This window comes from Rhinoraja longicauda, chromosome 10, assembly GCF_053455715.1.
Source record: "Rhinoraja longicauda isolate Sanriku21f chromosome 10, sRhiLon1.1, whole genome shotgun sequence".
Classification (NCBI taxonomy): Eukaryota; Metazoa; Chordata; class Chondrichthyes; order Rajiformes; family Arhynchobatidae; genus Rhinoraja; species Rhinoraja longicauda.
The window spans coordinates 11,800,111-11,825,595 of NC_135962.1; the positions used below are offsets into that span (position 1 = coordinate 11,800,111).

At 43.1% G+C, this 25,485-nt stretch overlaps 1 protein-coding gene across 4 annotated transcripts in view; it reads left to right on the forward strand.

Moving 5' to 3' along the window:
• Positions 1-25,120, forward strand: part of rpap1 (RNA polymerase II associated protein 1) — a 111,604-nt gene extending 86,484 nt beyond the window's left edge. For 3 of the 4 annotated variants that reach the window (XM_078407103.1, XM_078407105.1, XM_078407104.1), the window contains exons 17-25: positions 3,392-3,587; positions 3,720-3,829; positions 5,218-5,413; positions 8,322-8,468; positions 8,859-9,001; positions 9,912-10,701; positions 13,769-13,945; positions 21,194-21,250; positions 24,457-25,120. In XM_078407103.1, coding sequence (XP_078263229.1) covers positions 3,392-3,587; positions 3,720-3,829; positions 5,218-5,413; positions 8,322-8,468; positions 8,859-9,001; positions 9,912-10,701; positions 13,769-13,945; positions 21,194-21,250; positions 24,457-24,600 — 1,960 coding nt within the window. In that variant the 3' untranslated portion in view covers positions 24,601-25,120. The remainder of the gene's footprint in view (positions 1-3,391; positions 3,588-3,719; positions 3,830-5,217; positions 5,414-8,321; positions 8,469-8,858; positions 9,002-9,911; positions 10,702-13,768; positions 13,946-21,193; positions 21,251-24,456) is intronic. The other variant, XM_078407106.1, reaches the window with a different exon arrangement.
• The last annotated feature ends 365 nt before the right edge of the window (positions 25,121-25,485 follow it).

Here is a 25,485-nt window from a genome sequence, read left to right on the forward strand (position 1 = left end):
AAAACAGATTAAGCTTCAGCTGGAATATGATGTACCGTTCTGGTTGCAACACAGGAAAATATTCGGAGATTTACCTGGATATTTTAGTTACAAAGAGAGGCGAGATGAGGTGGGTTTGTTTTCCTTGGAGCAGATTAAGCTGATGGGAGTGAGGAGGAACCTAATAGTATTATACAAAATTATGAGAGGTATAGGTAAGGATAGATAGTAATAATCATGTCCCCAACGTAGAGGTGTCTGAAAACAAGGTGAGGATTAAGAGGTTTTGAGGGGATCTACCAACTATTTTTTTTCACCAGTTGCAGTCTGGAATGCACTGCCTGAGGGGTGGTGGAGGCAGGGACTCAAGAGTTAAGAAGGCTCTGGATGAATACTTGAATCTCCAAGGCACATTAGGCCATGGACCAAGTGCTGGTAAATGAGACTAGTTTAGATAGGTACTTGGTAGTTGGCATTGATGTGATTGGCTGTAGAGCCTGTTACTGTGCTGAATTACTCTTTTATCAGTGAATGGTAGAATGTGGAACTTGCTGAGAATAACATTTCAGAGGATTAAATACGTAATCATTGGGCTGAATTGTAGTAGGTTGGAGGTATCTCATTTTGAACCAAGACATAGTGGTGTTGGTCTGAATGCCGTTAATTCTGTGTAATTTCTGAAAGCCTTTCTTCAACCTACCCTTTATCATTCCCTGCTAATTCTGCAGCAAGTTGGGGAATCCCTCCACCAGTGAAGCACCCGTGTCTTTAGCAGGGCTCTGTGAGCACGCTGTAACTGTGTGATGATCACAACCGGTCGCTCATCTTGTACCATTTTCATGCCACAGCGCAGTGGATGCTCCTGGAGACCTGATGCCTCCGTTTGTGATTAAAGCAGGTCTTGGACCCATATGAGTGATTGCAGATTGATGCTGGGAGACTAGAGTGGAGGAGAGGCAGTTGAATTGGTGGCCGTTGCTAGGCAACACAAATACAAAGACTGATTTTGTTTCCCACAGCCAACCAGTTTTGAATTAATGCTTTGTATTTTTGATAGCTTTCATTCCGAACTGATGGTCTTTAAGACAGTGATTGCCATTTTGATGGACGCTCCATTTTATCCTGTGAAATGTAGGGAGGCTCAAAGGTACTGATTAAATGTCAGTATGGGATTGCTAGTTATGGCAGAGAACGTATTCATCAGTCATATTAGATCAATGGTGAAACACCGCACTGGGCTTCGGTGTCTCACAATGCAACAATTCCCTCGTGTATTCTCGGAGCTTGTCACTGGACCGTTGCCACGGTTACCACAGCTGCATATTGTCATAAGGCGATGCTTGCTGTCATTTAGACTCCACTGAAAGATTCACGCTGGCTGCTGTACTTAGTTGTGCTTGTGTCTACAGTGCAGCAGGTGATAGGTTCAAGTCCTTAGCAACAAAAAAAAAGTCTCTAGGCTATCTAACCTTAGTACCCAGGCTATCTAACCTTAGGAGCAGGCCATTCAGCCCTTCGAGCCAGCACCGCCATTCAATATGCTCACTGGACATATCCACTGTCAGAGATGTTTTCTTTTCAAAATGAAGGGATATGGGGAGAAAGCGGGAACAGGGTACTGATTTTGGATGATCAGCCATGAGCATATTGAATGGCGGTGCTGGCTCGAAGGGCTGAATGGCCTGCTCCTGCACCTATTTTCTATGTTTCTGTGAGAGTAAAAATTGTCACTGTTATTTTGTAGAAATGGAGTGACCTTCTCTCCTTCTGTCTTGGCCAATGTTTATCATTCATCCAGCTTCAGTTAATAGAAAATATTTTATTATGAAGTAGCCAATTTTTCCATCAAAGAGAGACACAAAATACTGGAGTGACTCAGCGAGACAGGCAGCATCTCTGGAAGGAAGGAATGGGTGACGTTTCGGGTTGAGACCCTCCTTCAAACCGGGATCTGCATTTCCTTCCTACACAATGTTTCCATCAGTTGCCACTACTTTCAGATTGAACACCAATCTTTGCACCAGTTACTCGTTGTTTATTTCTTGTTGCATCTCACATTACTGTATGAAAACTGTGAGCTTCATGTGAATAAAAAATTTAATTGCACCCTGGAATAAATGAGAATAAACTAATAAACTAACGGTGGCGCAGTGGTAGAGTTGCTGCCTTACAGGGAATGAGTCCCGGGTTCGATCCCGACTACAGGTGTTGTCTGTACGGAGTTTGTACGTTTTCCCCGTGACCTGCGTGGGTTTTCTCCGAGATCTTCGGTTTCCTCCCACACTCCAAAGACCTACAAGTTTGTAGGTTAATTGGCTTGGTAAAAGTAAAAAGAAATTGTCCCTAGTGGGTGTTAATATGCGGGAATCGCTGGTCGGCGCGGACCCGGTGGGCCGAAAGGGCCTGCTTCTGCGCTGCATCTCTAAACTAAACTAAACTAAACTAAACTAAACTAAACTAAACTAAACTAAACTAATCTGAATCTCTTTCCATAAATACTGGCTGACCTGTTGAATACTCCAACATTTTTAGTTTTTATTTTAAATGATCAGTTGCTTGCTATTTTTGCTGTCGTGTTATCCAGTTATTTTTGTATTGGAATATTTTTTGCACTTCTCACAGAGAATGGTGAACCTCTGGAATTCTCTTCTCTGGGGGATTGTTCAGGCTGATCATTCGGGTTATTTAAAGAGGGAGTGGAATTTTTTTTGAAGGATCAGAGGATTGAAGGCAATGGGGAACTTGCAGAGAAGAACAGATGAGGACCAGGACATATCAGCAATGTTAATGGTGGGGCAGCGTTAGGGGCCGAATGGCCTACTCCTGCTCCTATCTCCCCGTTTTCTCCTTGATTGTCTGCTAAATCACTTGATTTTCTCAATAACTATGCTTCAGAAGTACTTATTTAACTGCAAGTGCTCTGGGATAATTGGAGTCTTTGTAAATGAAAGATCTTGATCAGGTAAATATGAAGAAACTTTTTACTGGTGAATGGGGAACTATCCACAGATTTAACTATTGTAAAAGAACTGTGGTGTCAATGAGGTGATTTTTTGGTTTTGCACAAAATATGTTCTAGCATTCGCAGGCTGAAATTATGTTGGAATCAAAGCAGATGCAGTAATGGCTTTCAGATAGGTAACTGGATCTGCACTGTAGGAATGTATGGCAGAAAAGTAGAGTAGGACTAATTGGCTAGTTGAAAGAGCTGGCACAGGTACAATGGGCCACCACCTGTGTGGTGTTATTCCATGCTGCTGAACATTTGTATTTCCTGGCAGTAATTGGAATGGGTGTGTAGTTTGCAAGTGCCAGCTAATGAAGTCGAACAACCTGAGGAGCTCTCTTTTCTCAAATGTGCTTTCTGTCCAATGAACCAAAGCATTCAGTAACCTCCATTTATGTCCTTTAGTGCGAAGGACCAGGAGGAACATATTCCACCTCCTCCATTAGACTGGAGCCACGTGGCAGGTATCAAGCCATTCTTGGAGGGCTGTGTGAAAAGATGCTTTAAGGAAATCAGCTGTCCAACCTGGAATACAGTGAGGCAGCTAACTACAACATACATCATCTATTTGGCAACATACTACAGCAAACTCATCCAACAGGTACAAACTAATATCCTACCTTGGTCCTTGTTTGTGTGCATTTGTGTACCTGTCCCTGTGTGTCACTCTGGCACACAGTCAGTTGCTCTGACCACATCCATCTAAAACTAACTCTGTTTGACTTTGCTGCAGCCTTCATATAGGCCTATTGAGTGCTTAGAAGAATTGGAGCAGTTCTGCTTGGAGTTCTTGTTCCCGCTGCTTAATCAGCCTACATTGGAGAAGATGTTTGAGGACCTCAGGTGAGCTTCTGATTACTGAAACTATGAACTGTATGTATAGAAGTACAGTAATTGTCTGTGTAACTTCATGCAAGATTTGAAACTCAGTGGTTTCTTTGGTAAAATATTTCATTCAGTGGCTTTTGTCCTTGGGTGTTCATCATAATCGGATCGGATCGTTCACCTTGTTGTGGTGAAGAGGCTTGCGTGTCCCCATGATTCCGAGAGCGATGCCATCGGAAGCACTAGCTTCTGGTAGGGCCACCCATGGCGGTACGGTTGATGATGAGGGTCCAGACTAAGAACGATCCAACCTACAAGACCTCAATGGCGGACCAGGCGGACAAAGTTATCTTGAACTCAACGGCTGTGAAGGCGGATGAAGGCTGCAACAGATCTATCAGCTCCAATCGTCTTGGTTTCCTTGCCATTGGAATTAGTTGATTGATTTGTGAAGGACCGTGTGCTTCTTGGAGTGCAACATCAAGTACACGTTAAACAAACACACGCACAGGCGTCTTCATTCTGTGAGCAGCACAAAACTTTACTTAAGACTTTAGGCGATGGGGGAAGGGGGACGGGAGCAGGCTACGTGATGGCTGGAAGCTCCTAGCCAAGAACCGGCACGGAAGCGGTGAATACTTGATTCAATCGCCACAACGGAACGTTCACCATCATCCTCGAACCTCGAGGGATAGCCACGACGACGATGATGATTTACCATTCACAACAAAGGGTTGAGGAAAACTGTTTGCAGAACAGGTCCAGACTGCTATAAAGAAAGCTGCTATGTGTGTTTATTGGACATTGCTGTCTCCAAAGGGGACCTTCTCAAAGAAGTCATCCTCCTGGTTTGTTGCAGCTGGTCGAGCATTCAGGCTTCAAGTTAACTTGTGCAGAATGCTCAGTTAAGATCCTCTCCAACATCTCCTGGTTGAACTTCATGACCCAAGGAGTGACTAGGATGTTTTGGGGAGTTAAGGCCAATCGTGAATGTATGTTTTTATTGAGTAGCTCCATCTTGTAACTGATTGATGTCGGGCTGATGCAGTTGGAATATGATCATATGTCCTTTATTTCTCAATGAATTAAAAACTTGACGTGGTACAGAACTTCTATTGCAGCAGTGAATGCAGAGCTGCCTGCAGTCTGGCACTCCTGGTAGGGTCATCCATGGCTGTAAGGACAAAGTAGAGGAACCACCAAACAGTGATCCAACTCCAAGACCTCAGCAGCAAAGCAGGTGGATGAAAAGGCTTCATTTCTCAATAGCTGTGTGATGGTGGCTGAATCTTGGTGTACCTTTGCCAGCAGATTGTGTGGTGGCTTGTATGCGATGGCTGCTGACACTAACAAAAGTCACATGCAGGTTTCTTCAATATCTTTCTGTGCTGTGTCTCTTTCCTCAGGTCTTTCTCAGCCTTGTGCAACCCCAAGTCCTGCTGCCTAGGTCCTGAGACACCTCGCAGCCTGGTATCTCTGGGCTTTGTTGGAGAAGTGCCTCCCCTCAGCCTGACGGGCTCCAAATCCCCTTTCGCCTTCCTGACTGCATTGGTTTATTTACTGGACACCATCTGTATTATGCACAAAGGGTTAGCAGAAAAGGTGAGGCTTTTTTATGCATGAGTTTGGCGTGACTGTCTTCAGAGAGCAAAGAATTATTTAAGATAGACACAAAATGCTGGATTAACTCAACGGGTCAGGCAGCATCTCTGGAGGAAAGGAATAGGTGACGTTTCGGGTCGGAACCCTTCCTCAGTCTGAAGAAGGGTCCCGACCCGAAACTTTACCTATCCATTTTCTCCAGAGAAGTTGCCTGACCCGCTGAGTTACTCCATCATTTTGTGTCTATCTTCGCTATAAATCAGCATCTGCAATATGCTGTCCTATACAAAGAATTATTTAAGTCCCTTGCAAATAGACAAGATAGGTTTGAGGGGCTATTTTTTTTAAAGAGGAAAGAGAGACTTTCAGCTGTTACCCTGAGTTTGAGATGTTAAATTGTTCCTGCACCTTCACCTAGTGCAAAGGTAGACACAAAATGCTGGAGTAACTCAGCAGGTCAGGCAGCATCTCTGGAGAGAAGGAATGGGTGATGTTTCGGGTCTCGATCCGAAACGTCACCCATTCCTTCTCTCCAGAGATGCTGCCTGACCCGCTGAATTACTCCAGTATTTTGTGTCTACCTTCGATTTAAACCAGCATCTGCATTTTTTTTCCCTTCACCTAGTGCCCTTTTTCATGACTGAAGGGGTTTGTCACCAAGGGATTTGAACCTTGGATGTTCTGCTTTCTGATTGCAGTTGGGACGAGGGAATGGGGACAGGCATGTTGCATGTTGCATGTTGCATGTTTGCATGTTCTCCTCTTGACTGCATGGGTTTTCTCCCACTTCTCAAAGATTCACGTGGGATTGGAGGTTATTTTTACCACTATAGATTTCCCCGAGTGTTGCTGAGTGATAGGCTGGAGAATCAGGAGCGAGTGATAGGCTTGTGAAAGAGGGGGGAATGAGATGGATGGGAACGCTCTGAAAGCTGGCTTGGACTTGGTGGGCTGAATAGTCTCCTTCTGTGCTTTAAGACAATATGAGATAAAGGCGTTCAGTCAGAATGACGCCAACAGTCTCTGTGGGAAGTTTGCACCATGTCCCATTTCCTTTCACCTTTGTTGCCTCCCTTCAGCAAAGGCCTGATTATAAAATGGGTGCCACAGTGGCCAGCTTTCTGCCTTCCAGTGCCAGAAACCCGGGTTTGACTCTTTCCACTTGGTCCTTATTGTCAATCCTTCTGTGGCCTCGTCTTTCTTGGCATCTATGATTCTATGGCTCCCACTACCCTATAATACCGTACGTCATGGATTCAATCTGACAGCTGTGTCTTCAGCTACTTCCCAAGCTAAAGGATATCCCCTCCTAAACTATTTCATCTTTAGCTCTTCCACTAAAATGCACCTTGAAATCGCTTTGGCTCAAGCAGCCCGAAGATTATCGTATTGGATTTGATGTCAAATTTTTATTGATAACCCCTTCTGTTTCCCTGGTAGAAACAAGGAATTGCAGATGCTGGTTTACACAAAAGGACTCCCTTTGGGATTCAAAAGTTTCCCTTGGGCTGCTTTAATATCTCAAAGGTGCTATACAATTTAAGTCATTGGTGCTATGAAGGCCCCATTGTGGTCCCATCAAAGTGGTTGTAATACCTGCTGTCATCACAGGTAAAGGCATGACTGTACCTTTGTTCTGTATACATTGGAGAGGGGAATTGATTGCAATAGCATTGAGTTTCTCCAGCACTTTTTTTACTCAAGTAAAAAGCTATATTCAATTCTTCCAAGCAATTCATTCTGCCCTGCAAGACCTTAGCTGACATAATCGCCAATTAAGTGATTACACACACCAAGTAAAACCACAAGGGTGGCAGATTAACCCCCCTGTACCATTCAGGAGAGAAATCAATATAACCTCTGGTGAGACAAGGTGAATGGAAGCTTTCTCTCCAGGATATGATTACACTGGGAGTGTGTTCACAAGGAAGCAAGTGTGCATTGTCTGTTGGAAATCTGAAACAAGAACAGAAATATTCAGCAGGTCAGGCAGTATCTAGTGGAGAGAGAAAAACAGAGTTAACATTACAGCTTGAAGACGGGTCTAAGGAAGGGTCTTCAAACTGAAACATTGACTGCTGAGCTTGTTCCAGCATTTTCAATCTGTATTTGAGTTTCTGCCCTTTGGCTTGGAGATGTGGTAGCAACTTAACAAAATGTCAACAGGAAAATACTGCCAACTTATCTCTTGGAATACCACTTTCAATCACAACAAACTATGGCTTCAGTCGTCTTGTGCCCTGTATTTACCTGCCATGCCAAAGAACTCCTAAAAAGGGGTTGCATGGGCCCACCTTTGTGGAGTGTTCACCAGACCCAGAGCCCCCACACCCCTGCACACACAGATTTTTCACAGTTTGTCCTTCAACTCTTTGTATCTATTGACCGTTCAGTAAAGTTTGGTTCTAAATTTACTATGCTTCATCAGTGATAATAATTTATTAATGAATGCAACTATTTGCAATCAGATCAAGAGACACCACTTGACAAATCTCCCCACTGTGCAGCAGCACGATCAATATGGTAATTGATATTGGTTTGCAGACAGTTTTCGTTCACTTGCTTCTCTGAACATACTTATTTTGTCATTTTGCTAACCAAAGGTATTAAGGGATTACAGAGAAAAGATAAGTATTTGGAGTTAGCCCACAGATCACACTCCATCTCACTGAGTGGAAGAGCTGGCTTAATCCTGCCCTCCCATCCTCAAAAATTAAACAAGGAATGCAAAATAATAGAATAAGGATCTGACACTTGGGAATTAGGAAACATCTGGGGTTAAGATACAATTGAATGATGGACTGGACTCAAGGGCATGAATGTCTTCATGTCCATAAGTAGTGACCTGTTAACCAGTTCCTAACCTGAACTTCCACTAATCTTTTTCCCTTGCCTGCTTTGATTGCAGTGCTCTACCATTTTACACAGTAAAGGTCTGAAGGATTACTTGGTCCACAGTTGCAAGAGGAGGCCGCCGATAAACCACAAGTCCGCTTGGTTGCTGCGACATGAGTTCCACTTCCAGCACTTTGTGCTTAAATTGGCATCCAAGACGGTAAGTGGTGTTCTCCAGCAGGAGGTTCATTGCTTCATGAGTACTGCAGGCACTGGATTTGTAGGCTGCCCGGTGTTTCATTTCCCTGACAGCAGATGATCCTGACTTCGAATGGAGATCTGACCCCATAATATAGGCTGCACTCTAAGTCTTTCGCAGCGAGTGCCGCTTTGCCCTTGCTCCTTCCAACTTTTTATCCCTCACCTCCCTCTTCCAGACTCGCTTCCTAATGGAGTTTCAAGACATACCGCAACTTTTATGCCCCTTCATTTCCCCAAAGTGCCCAAATGCTCCAATTCCCTCTCCCCTTTCCCATCCCTTTACCACTTTCAATAACATTAATCGGAATCCCTTAATGAAAAAAGATCTAATGCTTTTTATCGATTTCAGGTTGCTCTGAACCCTCAGGTTGCACAGCAAGCTCCTCTCTATCACCACGTTGTGCTGGCATTGCTAAGCCTGCTGCTACCAGGAAGTGAGTTCTTGGCCCGCGATCTCCTGTCTGGGGTGGCCTTTAACCAGGCGTTGATACCGTAAGTAATCCAGTGCAAAAAGACTCATTCTTTTTATTCACTGACTTGCTTCTAAACCTGGGCTGCACATTGAAAACCTCCTCTTGCAGACAACGTTAGTACAGACGCTCCCCGACTTACGATGCTTCGACTTCTGATATTTCGACTTTACGATGGTGCAAAATTTTCGTACACGTTCATTAGAAACCATACTTTGAATTTTGATCTTTTCCCGGACTCGCCGACCTCCGTCGCCGCAGCCGCCCCGTTATCTCCTCAGCCCGGCCACAGGATCAACATTTACCTGCCACCGCGGCTGCAGCAGCGTCACGCAAACGGCTTCCTGGGCGCATGCGCCGGTTAGCGAGGAGGCTTCTAGGAGCATTGAATGCATGTTCGACCTACGATATTTTCAGTTTATGCTGGGTTTGTCAGAACGTAACCCCATCGTAGGTTGAGGAGCACCTGTAGTGAATGTTCTTAGCATTTAGAGTGGGACTGCTTGTGGGCTTTGATATTTCAATTCAATGATACTTTGTTTCATTTTGGTTTGGTTTGGTTTGGTTTGGTTTGGCGGCACGTTAGCGCAGCGGTAGAGTTGCTGCTTTACAGCGAATGCAGCGCCGGAGACTCAGGTTCGATCCTGACTACGGGTGCTGCACTGTAAGGAATTTGTACGTTCTCCCCGTGACCTGCGTGGGTTTTCTCTGAGATCTTCGGTTTCCTCCCACACTCCAAAGACGTACAGGTATGTAGGTTAATTGGCTGGGTAAAAATGTAAAAAAAAAAAAAATTGTCCCTAGTGGGTGTAGGATAGTGTTAATGTACAGGGATCGCTGGGTGGCATGGACTTGGTGGGCCGAAAAGGCCTGTTTCCGGCTGTATATATATGATATGATATGATAAACTAATTTATTTTCTACGTTCACAGGGAAGGCAAATTCGGTGGGCCTGAAGCAGAAGACCTTTTGTACATACTCCAGCTGGGAGCCACAAGGGACACTGCAGAGAAAGCCTGTGCAAACCCGACACGTGGTACGCTGCTGGGTGCAGCCTTCAACCAGCTTCCCACCATCCGTGCCCGTTACCTTGCTCACTTTGCTCACCTCCAAACGTCCGTCTTGCGGTCCCGGAACTTCTACACTGGCCAGAACCACCTGACCCAATCTGTGCAGCTCCCTGAAATGACTGGTCCTCTTCTGCCGGCTGATTGGGCCTTCCTGCCCCTGATCAACTTGTATGACCAAGTGAGCAGGGAGGAAATGAAGGGCAGGACGGTGGACTCTCTTCCCGAGAACCTTGTGGAAATGGTGAGCAGCAGTCTCCAGTGGGTGCTGCTGCTGGAGACGTGGCGAGGTGGACTCCTGCAAGGGCTCCCCCTGGCTGCCAAGTTTGCACGGCTCTCCTGTGTGTTCCTCACCGGCAACAACCTGTTCCTGGAGCCAGCCATCCGTGACAACCTGTCCGCCCTCCTGTCCATCTACTGCCAGCGGAAGAGGATGGACTCCCTGGACCTCAGCACCCCACTCCCAGGACTGGTCTCCTTTCACGATCTGTATATTAGCCTCCTGGAACAGTTCGAGAGCGTCTCGTTCGGGGACCAACTTTTTGGCAGCTTTCTCCTGCTGCCCTTGCAGAGGAGGTTTGATGCCCAGCTGCGCCGGGCTGTCTTTGGGGAGCATGTTAGCGTGTTGCGGGCACTGGGAGTGCCGCTGAAGCAGGTACTCACAAGCATTCACACCACTTTAAATACTGGAGCCTCCACAAGCCAGTACTTGCCATCACTAAAAGAAAATACACCACCATGCTGAAGCTGGAAATCTGAAACAAAGGCTGGAAACACTTAGCAGGTCAGGCAACATCTGTGGAAGAAGGAGTGTTATCGTTTCAGGTCCGGGTGCAGCGTAGGTTCACTAGGTTAATTCCCGGAATGGCGGGACTGTCATATGTTGAAAGACTGGAGCGACTAGACTTGTATACACTGGAATTTAGAAGGATGAGAGGGGATCTTATCGAAACATATAAGATTATTAAGGGGTTGGACACGTTAGAGGCAGGAAACATGTTCCCAATGTTGGGGGAGTCCAGAACAAGGGGCCACAGTTTAAGAATAAGGGGTAGGCCATTTAGAACGGAGATGAGGAAAAACTTTTTCAGTCAGAGAGTTGTGAATCTGTGGAATTCTCTGCCTCAGAAGGCAGTGGAGGCCAATTCTCTGAATGCTTTCAAGAGAGAGATAGATAGACCTCTTAAGGATAGCGGAATCAGGGGGTATGGGGAGAAGGCAGGAACGGGGTACTGATTGAGAATGATCAGCCATGATCACATTGATTGGCGGTGCTGGCTCGAAGGGGCGAATGGCCTCCTCCTGCACCTATTGTCTATTGTCTATTGGGTCCCTGTATTAGAATTAGAGAAGGGTCCTAGAGAGTTTTTCTTTCCACAAATGCCGCCTGACCTACTGAATGTTTCCAGCGATTTCTGCTTTCATTTTGGATCCTCAGTGTGGTCCAGATGAGTAGTGTCGGTTGATGACACAACCAACGACAGCTTAACCATGTGTTGAAATCGTTAGTGATTAGATTCACTTGCCAACACAGCTTAGTGGGTTGGACTCTATCCTCCAGGAAGCTCCAATGCAATCCAAACAGAGATGGAAGTATTCTACCTGCTGGCTGTGAATGTAGGTTAAATGATTTTGAAGAACTTCATGCTGAATGCTAGTGGGCATGACACTACAACACACCGTTTAATGTTATTCAGAGGTGACTGGGGCAGATGCAAAGTGGACTAGTGTGAATGTGTGTATTTTTACTGATATCTTTCTTACCCCAAAGAACATTCTTTCTGCTACCAATTGTTATTCATCACTTAAATCACCATTAAAAAATTGCAAAAGGGAAGATCATCTTAAAAAAAACCTTAATCTGCTCTTTTTTTTACTCTCTCAGTCAGTCCACTATATTCGTTGCAGACACTTTAGTGTCCTCTTCACAGGTCGCTTGGGTCGGGTAACTTTCTCCCTGTCATCTACATTGTTAAAATGTATTATAAATTGTTAAAATTCTGAGACTGATCCCTGAGGCTGGTAGCAATTTGCAAACCTAAAAATAATTAAAAACTCATTTATTCTATGTCTGTTTACGAACCATAAACTAATATTATATACTAATATATAAATATTTACGAATATAACCAAACACTAGGAGCTCTTGACAGACCAAAAGGTATAAACATCCTATTAAATACTTTAGAAAGTCCAGATATATTACACACAAGCCCTTTGAATTTAAAGTAGCAAAACATAGGAAAGTGCTCAATCGAACCATTATCAAGTCACTGATACTGAACCATAAATGGTGATGTTAGAACAGAGGGAGGAGCAAGATTTTAACTATGTGTAGAAAGGAACTGCAAATGCCGAAGATAGGCCCAAAGTGCTGGAGTAACTCAACGGGTCAAGCAGCATCTCTGGAGAAAAAGGATGGGTTACGTTTGGGTTTGAGACCCGTCTTCAGCCTGAAAGTATACGGCAGGGAACTGGAAGTAAGAAAAAGCCAGACCTCTCCTTTGAGGAATGAAAGAATGGTCACCACTAATCCGGTGTAATTCTGTGCAGACCACTACACCTTTCACATTGTAATGTATGGAGTTAGTATTTCTCAATGGCATGAATATTCTTACACAGTTATGCAATATTTCTCTACATCTTTTTATTTATGTCATGGCAAATCTTTTGGTCTCGTCAACTTGGTCCATCTGCTTGAGGTAATCAAAAGACTATTTTGTCACTCTTGAATTCTGCACAAAATTGATCACATTTTGATAATTTTTCACATTGGATCTCTTTCTGTGAGTTAAACTCGAAAAAACTAATTCCCTAGTTGGTCCAATGGCATACTGCTCCAGAAAACCATGGTAAATCCATTTTATGAAGTAGTCTTCCAAATTATTTTGACATTTGATTGTTTTACAGATTAAAAACTCCCTTGATTATTGCAATACCATTTCTCCTTGTTTTTTTGTTTAAAACCATCTTTAATTATGTAGTCTTTAAACTCATTCCATCAATGTTTTCTTTTATGATTTCCATCCGACCAAATGACTAGCTGTTCTCTTGAATCAACATTATTCCACAACCACCAATGATTGAAAACCGAATCAATTATGAGTTTAGAAGGGGAAAAAGTATTGGACAGTGAGGAAAAGACAGAGGTGTGAGTTTAATTGAAGAGCTACTTCAAAGCACTGGCACAATGGGATGAATGGCTTCTTCCCATATTGTGTGATTCTATATAAAGTGGTAGAACAACATGTATTTATATAATGCCTTTGAAGCATAAAATATCCCAAGGCCCTTCGCAGGAGTGTAATTCAACAAAGTTTACAGCAAACAATGTGGAAATGTACCAGGTCAGTTGAGAAAACACTTGAAAATGAGGCAATTTTTACGATTGATGCAGGAGATGCGAGAGACAGAGAAACAAGGAGGATTAATAATGGAATTCCAGAACATGTAGCCTGAGTCGTTACACAGATGAGGCAATTACAGGCAGCCTTACACTAGAAATCCAAAATTGAATAGGACAAAGTAATGAATGGAGATTGTAGTGATAAGGATGTGGAGGGGTTGAAAAGTACCATGAAAACTTGAAAATTGGGGTCCTGCACAAGATCCATGATAGGTCCTTGAGATCTAAAGTGATTGGTAAACCCCTTAAAGTCACTGAGGATGAAAATATTCTGCCGGAGTTTTCACACCTTGTAATCTTATCTGTCTTGAAACAGCTGCCGATCCCCTTGGAACACTACACCCAACCCATGGAGACTTCATTGGATCTTCTGCGCCAGTATTTCAAGACCTTGGTGACCTGCACCCTACGCCTCAGTTGGTGTCCTGTGCTCTATGTGGTGGCTGTTGCTCAAGTCAACAGCTTCATCTTCTCTCAGGTGGCTGTTGATGAGGTACAAATTTTTTTTCTGGCTAAAAATTCCTTGCCATTAGCACAAATGTGGAAAGGATAGATTATTATTTGTTTCAGCTTCTTTCATGCTGAGCACTTGACTTTGTCTTTGAGCTCTCAAGGCTTCCCTTTCTCCGCAATCTTCAGCTTGTCCTAAATTCCATAACCCTTCACTTAAACCATGCAAAGTTCGCACTAGCATCCTGCTTCCAATTTATAATTACTGTTCTGTATAAATACCTCATCAAGGGTATTGAGGAATTTGAAACGAAGCAGGAAATGAGATGGGGAAATAGCTGATCCACTTGGAATGCAGACTATTCAAGGGCTGAATGGCATGTCCCTTTGTAAGCTTCTACCCCACAATGAATTGGAGATAATATACCGCACAATTAGAATGCTTTGCAACGTTCAGAGTGAGGAGATTGTAATTTTGACGTGCAATTGCGTAATCCCAGAAGCATTGTGTTTGGCAAAATATTATTGCTGGAGGGGAAAAAAAACTGGGAGAGTGAGATTATGTTTTACCTGGCCAAAGTTGCTGTACCCTGAGATACAACAACAACTGTGACTTTACACAAGTGTTCTCACGGTGGAATAGTTGACAGGCGCTTGAGTAAGGTAATGGTTATTATTGTACGTCAGGATACAGCAACTTTGGCCAGACAGGGTGAAGACAGAAAACACTGAACAGTGTGCTCATCTCAACTCCCCCCCCATTCTCCTCATGATCTTAATTTAATAAATTCCAAGCCATACTTTTGTTGCAATGACATAATGAAGCTAAATTTGAAGGGGGTTTGTTTCAAAACATTTTTTGGAATTTTAATTTTTCCCCACACCTTTTGTTACAAATACACAGCTTTATCTAAATGTACTATATAGGTGATAGTGGCATGTTGGAGAATTGTTCACAAGATAGCAGGAAGAAAACATAACTTGCATTTATATTATTATTTGTATGGCATGTTTCTAAAGTGTCACATACCCTCTTAGGTTGAAGGATTCCCCCAACCATACTGTAAAAGAAAATCAAGTCACTCTTCTGCCACAACGCTCTTTCTCCACATCCCCAACCCATCCCCAATGCCTTGACCTACTTGTTCAGACCAATGTCTGGTACTGACTAACGGCACGGAAACAAATTACGTTGTCATTGTCACATTGCTGTTTGTGAGATCTTCCTGATGCAAATAATCTGTAGTGTTTCTCACAAAACTATAATAACTGCATTTCAAAACTTTCATTCAATACGAAGGGCTTTGTGATGTCCTGTGGGAAGTGCCTTACAAGTGCAAGCTTGCCCGGCATTTCTCTACTCCACACAAGGAGCTGAAGCTCTGAACTGAGCGATTGACAGTTGCTTATAAACACCCTAAGGACTTGTCAGAGCTGATCCTGATTGCACATGTGCACTTAAACGCCTGCCTGATTAGTTCTTCTTGCTGTATCCTGGGATGCATCTCCTTCAATTATTCAAAGGCAGATGCAAGGCAGAAGCAATAGGCCTGTTTTGAACTCGTGCTCAGCAGGCCTTGATGTGATACTAACGATACCAAGAAACAAATCAAGACTTGTGAACAGTACTATTTTTGGCTGAATGGGTAACATTATGAGTAGGAAGGAAATGCAGATGTTGGTTTATACCGAATATAGACCAAAATGCAGGATTAACTCATCACGGTCAGGCAGCATCTCTGGAGTAAAAGTATACGTGATGTTTTGGGTCAGAACCCTTCTTCAGATTGAAAGTAGAGGTTGGGGAGGGGTGGGGGGGGGACTGGAGGTGAGCAAAGGCCAGAACAAATCGACCGGCGATAGATGATCTCAGGAAGGGTGCAGCCCATACGGCCAATTGTTATCTGGAGAAGGTGTGATAACACGAGGGATACAAGGATGCGAGCAGTGGAACTGGTAGCATGACTAAGGTCTGATTTTGTTATGGAGAGTCCAAATATGAAATGATATGAGGATTACAATTGATTTTTCCCAGTCAACAACAACTATAATCACTAATGTAACTTAATGAAAATTTCTCAGCATAATTTGACGATAAGCAGCATAAAGAGATACCCATGGCAGTGATCAAATATCTTGTTAAAGGAGCAGTTTGTAATATCACGTCAATGAGGACGGTCAAGGTAGAAAGATTTATGGAGGGAACTCCATCGCTAGCAATTTGGCAGCAGGATGCATGGCACTAATAGAGATAAGGGCAGGGGGCGGGTGGTCAGGGGAAGGAAGTCTGGGGAGGCAAAAAAGGAAAAGGGCAGAGATCTTGATAGGTGCCGTGGTTATGGATGGGTGTCAGGACAATAGGGAAGGTTGAGCGAACGGTGAGATTCAATTAATTTAAATTTAAGGCTCTTCAGGACAGGGTGTGACTGTTGATGTGAGAGCAAAAAGATAATGTTTGAGCGAGACGAAAGCCACCTGAGACTTAACGAAGACACATGGAACTGCAGATGCTGGACTCTTGAGCAAAACACAAAGTGCTGGAGTAACTTAGTGGTCAGGCAGCATCCGTGGAGGGAATGGATAGGTATCATTTCCTGCAGGGACTCTTTTTGAGACTGATTGTAATAGCGGGGAGAAAGGTGGAAAAGAGGTGGGTCGTGACAAAGCCTGGCAAATGGTAAGTGAATATTAATGTTGGGCAGGGTACCAGTGTGTGACTGTTAGCTGGAGACTCACAGCACTAGCAGCGGTTAGTGCCATTGAACTTCACAGTGGTGCAGCTGGGTGATACCGCCTCATAGGTCCAGCGATCTGAGACCATTCCTTGTCTCTAGTGCTGTCTGCGGGGAATCTGCCGCTTTTCCTTCAACCGCATCTCCCTCAGGTGCTGTGATTTCCATCCAATTTCCAAAGGATGCTGGTTGATTACTCTACCCGAATGGTGTGTGCATAGTAGGAGAATTGTGATGGAGTAGATGGGCTAGTGAGAAGGAATAGATTGCAGGCAATAAGCAGGGGAATGGAATGAATGAAAATGCTTTGGAGAACAAGCACAGGCACAATGACCCAACTGGTCCCCTCTGTCATGAGAACTGCAAAGAAATACAATAGAAACTGGTGTGCAAGCCCACTTTGAGTATTTGAGAGTAGACACAAAATGCTGGAGTAACTCAGCGGGTCAGGCAGCATCTCAGGAGAGAAGGAATGGGTGACGTTTCGGGTCGAGACCCTTCTTCAGACTGATGTCAGGGGAGGGGGCGGGACAAAGATAGGATGTAGTAGGAGACAGGAAGACAATGGGAGAACTGGGAACGGGGAGGGGAAAGAGAGAGACAGAGGAACTATCTGAAGTTTGAGAGGCATGGTGGCACAGCTAATGTATATGGAGGCTTTAGTCTGGGTAAGATTGCTTTGGTGATCTGGGTGAAGTTGCACCAGAGACTACCACTACTGTTTACATTTTTCAAGAATCAAACATGCCTCATTTCTTTGCTATTTGTGCAACATTTCCATTTCTCAATGGGAACAGAACCACTTTCGAAGGGCCGAATGGCCTACTCCTGCACCTATTTTCTATGTTTCTAACAACGTGAGCAATACATGAGCTGCCGTTGCAACCATCCTCAAATCAACCATCCTTAAATCACACAAAACATCACATGGAGACAATGAATTATCTTCTAGTACTCACAAGGTTGTCCTGGAGATTAGATTTTAATCTTTGAAGGATCTGGGGCAACACTGGTGCGTGTGCAATCTTAAATTATATGGGAGCACAAAGTTCTGGGCTTCTCTACCAGTTATAGCCATGGCCACATCTCATCCATCTCGGTCCTCAGTTCTGGAATTCCCTATGTAAGCCTCTACATCTTGATCAAATCTCTCATTAAGTTTTACCTCTGAAGACAAGTTTTTGATCACCTGAACTATGATCAGTTTCCCTGGCCTTAGGTCAGATTTTTGTCTGATTTGGATGCATTTCAAAACATTTTACTGGATTAAAAGTGGTATATTAATGAAAACTATTGTTTTGTAATCCAAGTTTCATGTTGGATCATCCTGATTTAACTCATCTGCTCTCTTTCAATGCATGTATTCTTCATAATGCATTTTGCTACTACTCCAAGTCTACTTTGATAGGATGTCACCTTTCATCCTCTATTCTTTTTAAATAGCCTAGAGTTAGTACTCACAATCCCTTGGGTGCCATCAGCTTTCAGGAGTAAAATTTGGCATTTACCAAACCACAGCTATCCAAGTTGCCTTGCACTAATCCCTCTTCTTTTCTAACATTATGTCTACACCACAAGGTCTGGGTCTTTTCCTGTAATTGTCACTTTAAAAATAATTTAATGATATGAATCAAAAGCACTTTAGCCATACCATGCCATTGGTGAAGGTCAATAATAGAATTTCCCTGATGGTCAACAGATTATTTTAATTCCTCCCTGACGCTTGGTCATGCGGAACTAGGGCTGCCATTTAAAGGTTTGATCTTGTGGAGTTGATGGAGTGTGATGGCATTTTCAATCAGTAGATATGTTATCAGAATCAGAAAGATGTGTGTCTTGTACTCCTGAATATTGAGCACATATGAGATGCAACTGTGAATGTTTGAGATGTCGGTATTTTTTCAGTTGATGTTTTACACTGGTTATGAAAATTCATTCTGTCCCTTGGACAGTATGTGTCCCTCTACACACACCATTAAATAGATTATTTGGCCATTGTTTCATTACTTAATGGGATCTTGCTGTGCATAAAATAACTGCTGCATTTCCATCTATATACTAAAACTCTCGTTTGTTATCTTCTTTGTGACTGAACTTCTGCCAAAACGGTACATGACAGCGCGACAATTTTAGGCCCACCTCACTCAGCGTCGTTGCTTTAATGATAAAAATGGTAGCTTTATTGAAATTGGTGGTATATTTTTAAAGTTATTCACATTTTAAAGTTTAAATCTATCTCTTAGGGAGGGAGGGGGGAAGGGGTGGAGGGGAGGGGAGAGGGTGAGGGACGGGAGGGGGGAGAGGGGAGGGGGAGGGGGGAGGAGAGGGTGCTGCACCAATGCAGGAGAGGTTTGGGCCCAACGGGTCCACCTGGTCTAGTCGGTTATAAAAGCAGTTGCACTTCAATAATACTGTATTGGCTGGAACACTCTTTTGGACATCTTCAGTTGTGAAAGGTGATATATAAATGCTTGTTCTTGTTTCTGGCATCACCATGATACAAGTGCAGTTCTTTCTTGTTTGATCCATGTTCACTTCCTCACCATTGGTACCATAGAAATGAGTGAATTCACTGACCACCCCCTTGAAAAGAAAAACACCTTGAAATATTAGGTAGATGGCACCTTTTCACCTCCAATGCCTGGATTTGAACTGGTAGTTGAAAATCTTCTGTCGTGTTTGCTTTTTGTTTGATGTGAACCAATTTATTAGAGACAGAAATAATGCACGAATTCTTGAGTAAACAAAACTTTTACAAACATCAAAATGCATCTGGCTCCATGGGGATATCAAGACCTTGGTTCAGCTCTCTGCCTCAAACTCTTGCCCAGTCTCAATCAGCAATTCCTTCTCCCTTTTTTTACTTGACTTTTAGCTTAATATCCACTAAGAATGTGTCGAATGCTAAGCTGTGTGGGAGAACAAAGTAACAGAATTTGATTCCTCGAGTATTGAGGGTCTCAACCTGTACAGGTTTTTCATTGTCCTCTTCACTGCCTTCGGGTGTGTGATCATACTGACGTCCACTCCTGACATTGTTCCATGCAGCAGCGCTCCATTCTTCAGCTCAATGGCCATAGTCTCATGGCTCAACCTCATCAAAAATGGGACCAACTTCATGAATGTGGCAGTAGGAAACAGTGCAGCAATGGTAGCTTTGGACACACAATATGAAATACATTTGTGAGGTCTCAATTCAACTGGTAGATTTTACGAAGTAGTGTGGTCTCATTGACTACACTGTTCAGGAAGCCTAAAAGGGCAATGGACTTAGAGAATTATCACACCAGTACATCAGAGTTGCATTTGGAATTTAGATATATTAACAGAGCTTTTCCCTATATCTAACGATGCTTGATTTCATAATGCGAAGTAATGTTGATTGGAATCTTGAAGCAGAATATTTTCCATTCCCAACTATATATATGTGTTACATGATAAATAAGAAATAATTAATAGGGTTCTTGAAAAATTCAGGGCACTTAATGGGGTTCAAGTACCACAACCTCATCTCTTATAAAGAGCCTTGAGTACAGTAAAGTGTAAAAGGTACTTGCTCAAAGAGATGGATTTAAAACAGTACCTTAAAAGAGGCAGCAAAGTTTAGAAAAAGCATTCCAGAGCTTTATGACTAGCTTTGAGGTTATCATTGCCAGTGTTGGCAGGGAAATAAGTAGAGATTGTTATAATTGCCTGAATTCGTAAAATACACCTTGGTTTGAGGAGATATCACAGGTAGGTCAAGGATTCAAATTATCAGCAGAGAAAATGTATTTCCACTTGGGTGAAGTTGCTCGAAGCGGGTCAGTTTGGGACCAGAAATAACCTGTGATAAACACAGAAAGGAATTTAGAAGAAACAAAGCTACTTAAAGAATGGTGAGGATATGAAACTTGCCATTGCAAGAATTAGTTGAGCTTAAAGCATGGACATCTAAGGAGAGAAACGATAACCACACAAGGGAAAAGGCAATGGAAGGAGTTGTTCTTTGGGCCAGATGCCTGTTTTGAATTGTGCATTGTATGCAAACCATTACTTTCGCCATAAAATGGTTAATAAATCCTAAATAAGGGACCAGAAATTTGGTTTGATTCACTTAAATTTCCATTGGATTCTATGGAAAGTGCCTGATTTGTTGTTTCTCTGTGGGATTTGTTAGAAATGCAGTTCTGATCCACTGAGATTTTGTGCACTGCTTGGTAAGAGGTTACGGTTTAGCCCCTCCAACAAGAGCATATGTGTTTATAATGCAAAAAAGCTGCACTGGAATTGCTATCCATTTTACAATACAATTATTTGCCAGCTATTACCCACACCACTGGGCTACATTATCGGAACTGAATATGAAATTAAGTTGGCTTAGCCAGTTCACAAGGAATATTAAAGTCTGATTAAACCAGCAGTTTAATTCAATATGACAAACTTCTGTGTGTAGGTACAGTGAAAGTAGTTTGCACCATGCAACTCTGAGTGGAGACCTGTTGCTTAATATTAGATCAAAACAGAATGCATCGTAATAATGGTTCCCACCTTTTCTTTGATGTCTTGTCGTTTTGCAGAAGTTTGATGCTGCCAGGAGGAGTATGCTGCGAAAATCGTACTTGTTAGCAGACAAGGTAGGTATTCATCAAAAGATTGTATTAAACTTGACTTGAACCATGGTAAACTTCAAAATGCATGCTTTCAACTAGATGATGTAAAAAATATAAGCCTGTTCCAAAACCTCAACAGAAAAAAATTGCAGGTGGGATTAGGGAGGAATCAAAGACTTTGACTAAATGTGGGCACTGTGTCATTGTGACTTGAATCTTACGAGTAGGGTTTCGAACCACAGAGGAAGGGGCAGCAAAGATTACTGGGGATAATATCAGGATTGAGGGTTCTTAAGAATGCCTGACCAGGATTTGTGGTTCTTCTATTAAAATAGAGGGATAATATAATAAAATTAGGATACTGGCAAAAGCAAACTAAGTGAACCGTTCTTCATCTACCAATTGCTAAGTTACTATTCATGCCTACGTCTCCAATCCTGCAGATGTGTGTTCACCTGTGGCTACTGGCAAATGTACTACCCGGCCTGACTCTGACTTAAGCCTTTACCTGCCAACCTTTGTTCTCCCTACGGAATTCACTTGGAGCCACCATGTCCCAGGAACACCCAATCCCGATTTGTCAATGTAAATTTCCTTTCCCGGCTGGGATCATGGAATAGCACGGTGATTTGTTAGCAGTGCAACAAGACAACTTTTGAGGATATCTACAAATGGGCAATAAAAATCCTGTTGGACACACTTCCCAAAATGGATATTCAGACATGTTTACCCAGCACTTGATGAGAAAAATCCTCTTCAAAATGGTCTCCACAGAATATTTTTCCCATCTCTGGACGATGCTTACGTTGCAGTTGGTATCTGTTTAATGAAATGTACATGCACCCCCTGGCTATAAATCCCAGTACTTCATCCCAGTATAAAACAGAAGGGATCTGTGATGAGTACATGCATTGTTCTCGATATTTCCAAGCTGCCTTGCTCATCAGGTATCTGCTGATTACTGCAATGGGTCACCAGGCATGGACTCTCTGAAGCCAGTTCTCAGCTGACCTGTTAGATGAGGTACAGGATAATTCATTTAATTGGCAACACAAGCTTGCCTGCCTTTGACATTCACAAATATTTAAAATTTAAAAATACTACTAAAATTTACATAACTCCTGACATTTTATAAGGCCATACACTGTTAAACAGTTAAGCACAGTTTAATAATGTCAGTCAAATCAATTGAGTTTTTCATTTCCCGTTCCCTTTATAGCAATTCATTTCCATTCAAGCGAATGGATTTGCTGGATGTGTCAGGCAGATTTCCCCTTCAGAAACCTGCAGAAGTGCATGCTCCCCTACAAGACTCCTGGGACTTGGTTGTCTAGAGAACTGTTGTTAGAGGATGGAAGTTCTGGGCTTCCATCTTGGTTTGCGAGCCTCAAATAGCCATAGACATGCAGGCAAAGGAAAAGTAGACTGGAATTCTAGATTGCTTTTGTAGAGGTCGAGGTGTGAAGTGGTGACATGAGTATTGACTGCCATGAGCTACAAGGTTATGATTGAATTGGTTGAAAAATACAGCATGTCAACAGGCTCTTCAGTCCACGCCATCGATTAGCTGTTCACACTAGTTCTATTTATCCCACTTTCGCATTAACTCCCTACGCACTAGAGGCAATTTACAGAGGCCAATCAGCCTACAAATAAGCACATCTTTGGGATGTGGGAAGAAATCGCATCACCCAGGGGAAACCAACGTGGTCACAGGGAGAATGTGCCAAATCCACACAGACAGCACCCGAGGTCAGGATTGAACCTGGGTCTCTGGTACTGTTAGGCAGCAGCTCTATCAGCTGCACCATTGTGCCGCCCTCAAACTGGTATTGTTAAATTGAGTTCAACTGCTATGCCTGTAATTGGAGAACTGTTGGGAGGAATGAATTTCTTCTTGATAGATATAATTTTCTCCTTGTACAAATGAAATTAGTCCTGAAACTTAGTTCAGTTCTGATTCCATCACAAGGTGGGCAATACTGCAATTTGGGAAAGGGTGGAGAGCACAGCAGCACTTTCAAGCTCCTGAGTTCATGATATGATGACGAGAAGAGGCAGCTTGCTCCAATTAAACTGCTTGGAGTGGAGCAGCGTGTCACAATTTTGTGAATTGCGTAAAGATGGCTCTATATTAGATCTGAGAGAATCGTGAGTTTGGAGCCAGTTTACACAGTAAATGCTGCCTTGTGTTTGTGTGTTCGAACTCCATCCTCTCACGTAGCGGGGTGGAATATCTGACCACTGTATGGAGTGAGGCCTCTGCTTTTGATCTTTGGTCTGGATGCAAGAAAGGCCTGCCCTCAAGAATCCTTAATGGGGCATTGATGAGAGTATTTTGCGATGTACCACTTACTAATTAGCTGGATTCAGCAATAACACTTATTTTGTGAAGACAGACACAAAATGCTGGAGGAATTCAACGGGGCAGGCAGCATCTCTGGAGAGAAGGAATGGGTGACGTTTCGGGTCGAGGACCTTTAGATTTATTTTGTGAGTCAGGTTATAGATTCAAGTGCAAGACCTGATGTAACAACTTATTTGACATTTTAGTGCAGCGCTGATGGAGTGCCACACTATTGAAGGTATGATGGTAAACCAAGGCCCAGTGTACTCCCTCAGTGAATGTACTGATCCCTTGGCATTTTTCATAGAAAGGACAAGGAAGTTATATCTCAGAGACATAGAGCTAAACAGCACAGAAACAGGCCGTTCTGCCCAACTCATCTATGCTGACCAAATTGTCTATACGAGCTAATCCCAATTGCCTATGCCTGGTCCATATCCCTCCAAACCTTTGTTATCCATGTACTTATCCAAGTGTCTTTTAAATGTTGTGTTTATATCTACTTCTACCACTTCCTCTGGCAGCCTGTTCCAGACACGCACCGCCCTATGTATAAAAAAAGGCGACCCTCAGGTTCTTTTTCAATCGTTCACCTCTCACCTAAAACCTCTGGCATCTAGTGTTAGATTCCCCTACCCTGGGGAAAAGACTGTGATTACTCACCTTATCCAAGCCAGAATTTATCCATCACTCAGTTTCACTGACACGATCATTATTGTATTGCTATTTGTGCAAGGATGTTGGGCGAAAAGTGTACTTTGGCATTTTTAACATTACAGTGGTGAATACACTCTAGAGTTGACTGCAAAGTGCTTTGAGGCAATAACTTCATGAAAATTACTGATATAACCATAGTTCTTTTCTCCTTCCCTCTCGTGGTCAGGTGCTGAGAAGGCATCTACTTCATTTCAAGCTACCCAATGTGGAGTCATCCATAGGGTTCGACATGTACGAGGAGATGCCCCCTGTGAGGCGCAGGTGGCTGCAAAAAGAACTTGGAGATCTTCTAAAGCTGGAGAAGAAGTAGGAGCCACAATAACAACAGAGACACGGTCTCCTTTGCACCAGTATAGTGCAATCCCTAAGGGTGGTCCCACATGGAAACAGGATCAGAAGCTTGTTGGAGGAAACCCGACCACCATTTTAACAAACAGTGATTCCTTCATATCTGTTTATGAGGAAAAGGTTGTAATCCGATGGAATACTGGCTCTGGTCTTCTCAAAATGAAGGTGACTCAGTGATCGCCTCGACTGTCGATTTCACATATTGAGTGCCAACCATCCTCGCGTCCTGAGCTTTTTTGGACTTGCGCTTGGAATGATCCACAGGCACCGTGGAATAGGAAAACCCTGTCTATGCCCACCCAGGAATGTAGGAGTAGCCCGTTATCTCTTTGTAAGTGAAGGCATCTGGGAAAGGCAGAATAATTTTGCTGCACCAGTTTTATAGTAAAAAATAAAGGATTCTCTGTATAGCCTGGCATATTGTGCAGAACAAGCCATTTGCTCATTCATGGGTGTAATTACTTGATTTTTAATTTGGTTCATGTTGGTCATGCTTTTAATCTACTGCAGATGCAGTGGAGAAAGTACATTAAATATGAAAGATAAATGTGGTGTATTTACTATTACTGTCTGTGCATCAAGAGTGGGGGATAGCTGATGTTGTTCCTTTATTTCGGAAGGGCTGCAGGGTGAAGCTAGGCATCTACAGGCCAATGAGCTTTACGCCCACAGTAGGGAAATTATTGAAGAAAGCTCGAAGGAACAGGATTTATTTGGAAAGGCAGGTACTGATTAGAGATAGCAAGCGGGGCTTTGGGAAGGAAAAATCTTGATTCGCTAATTTGATGGAACTTTTTGAAGAGAAGACTAGAAAGATCAATGAAAGCATGGTGATAGATGTTATGTA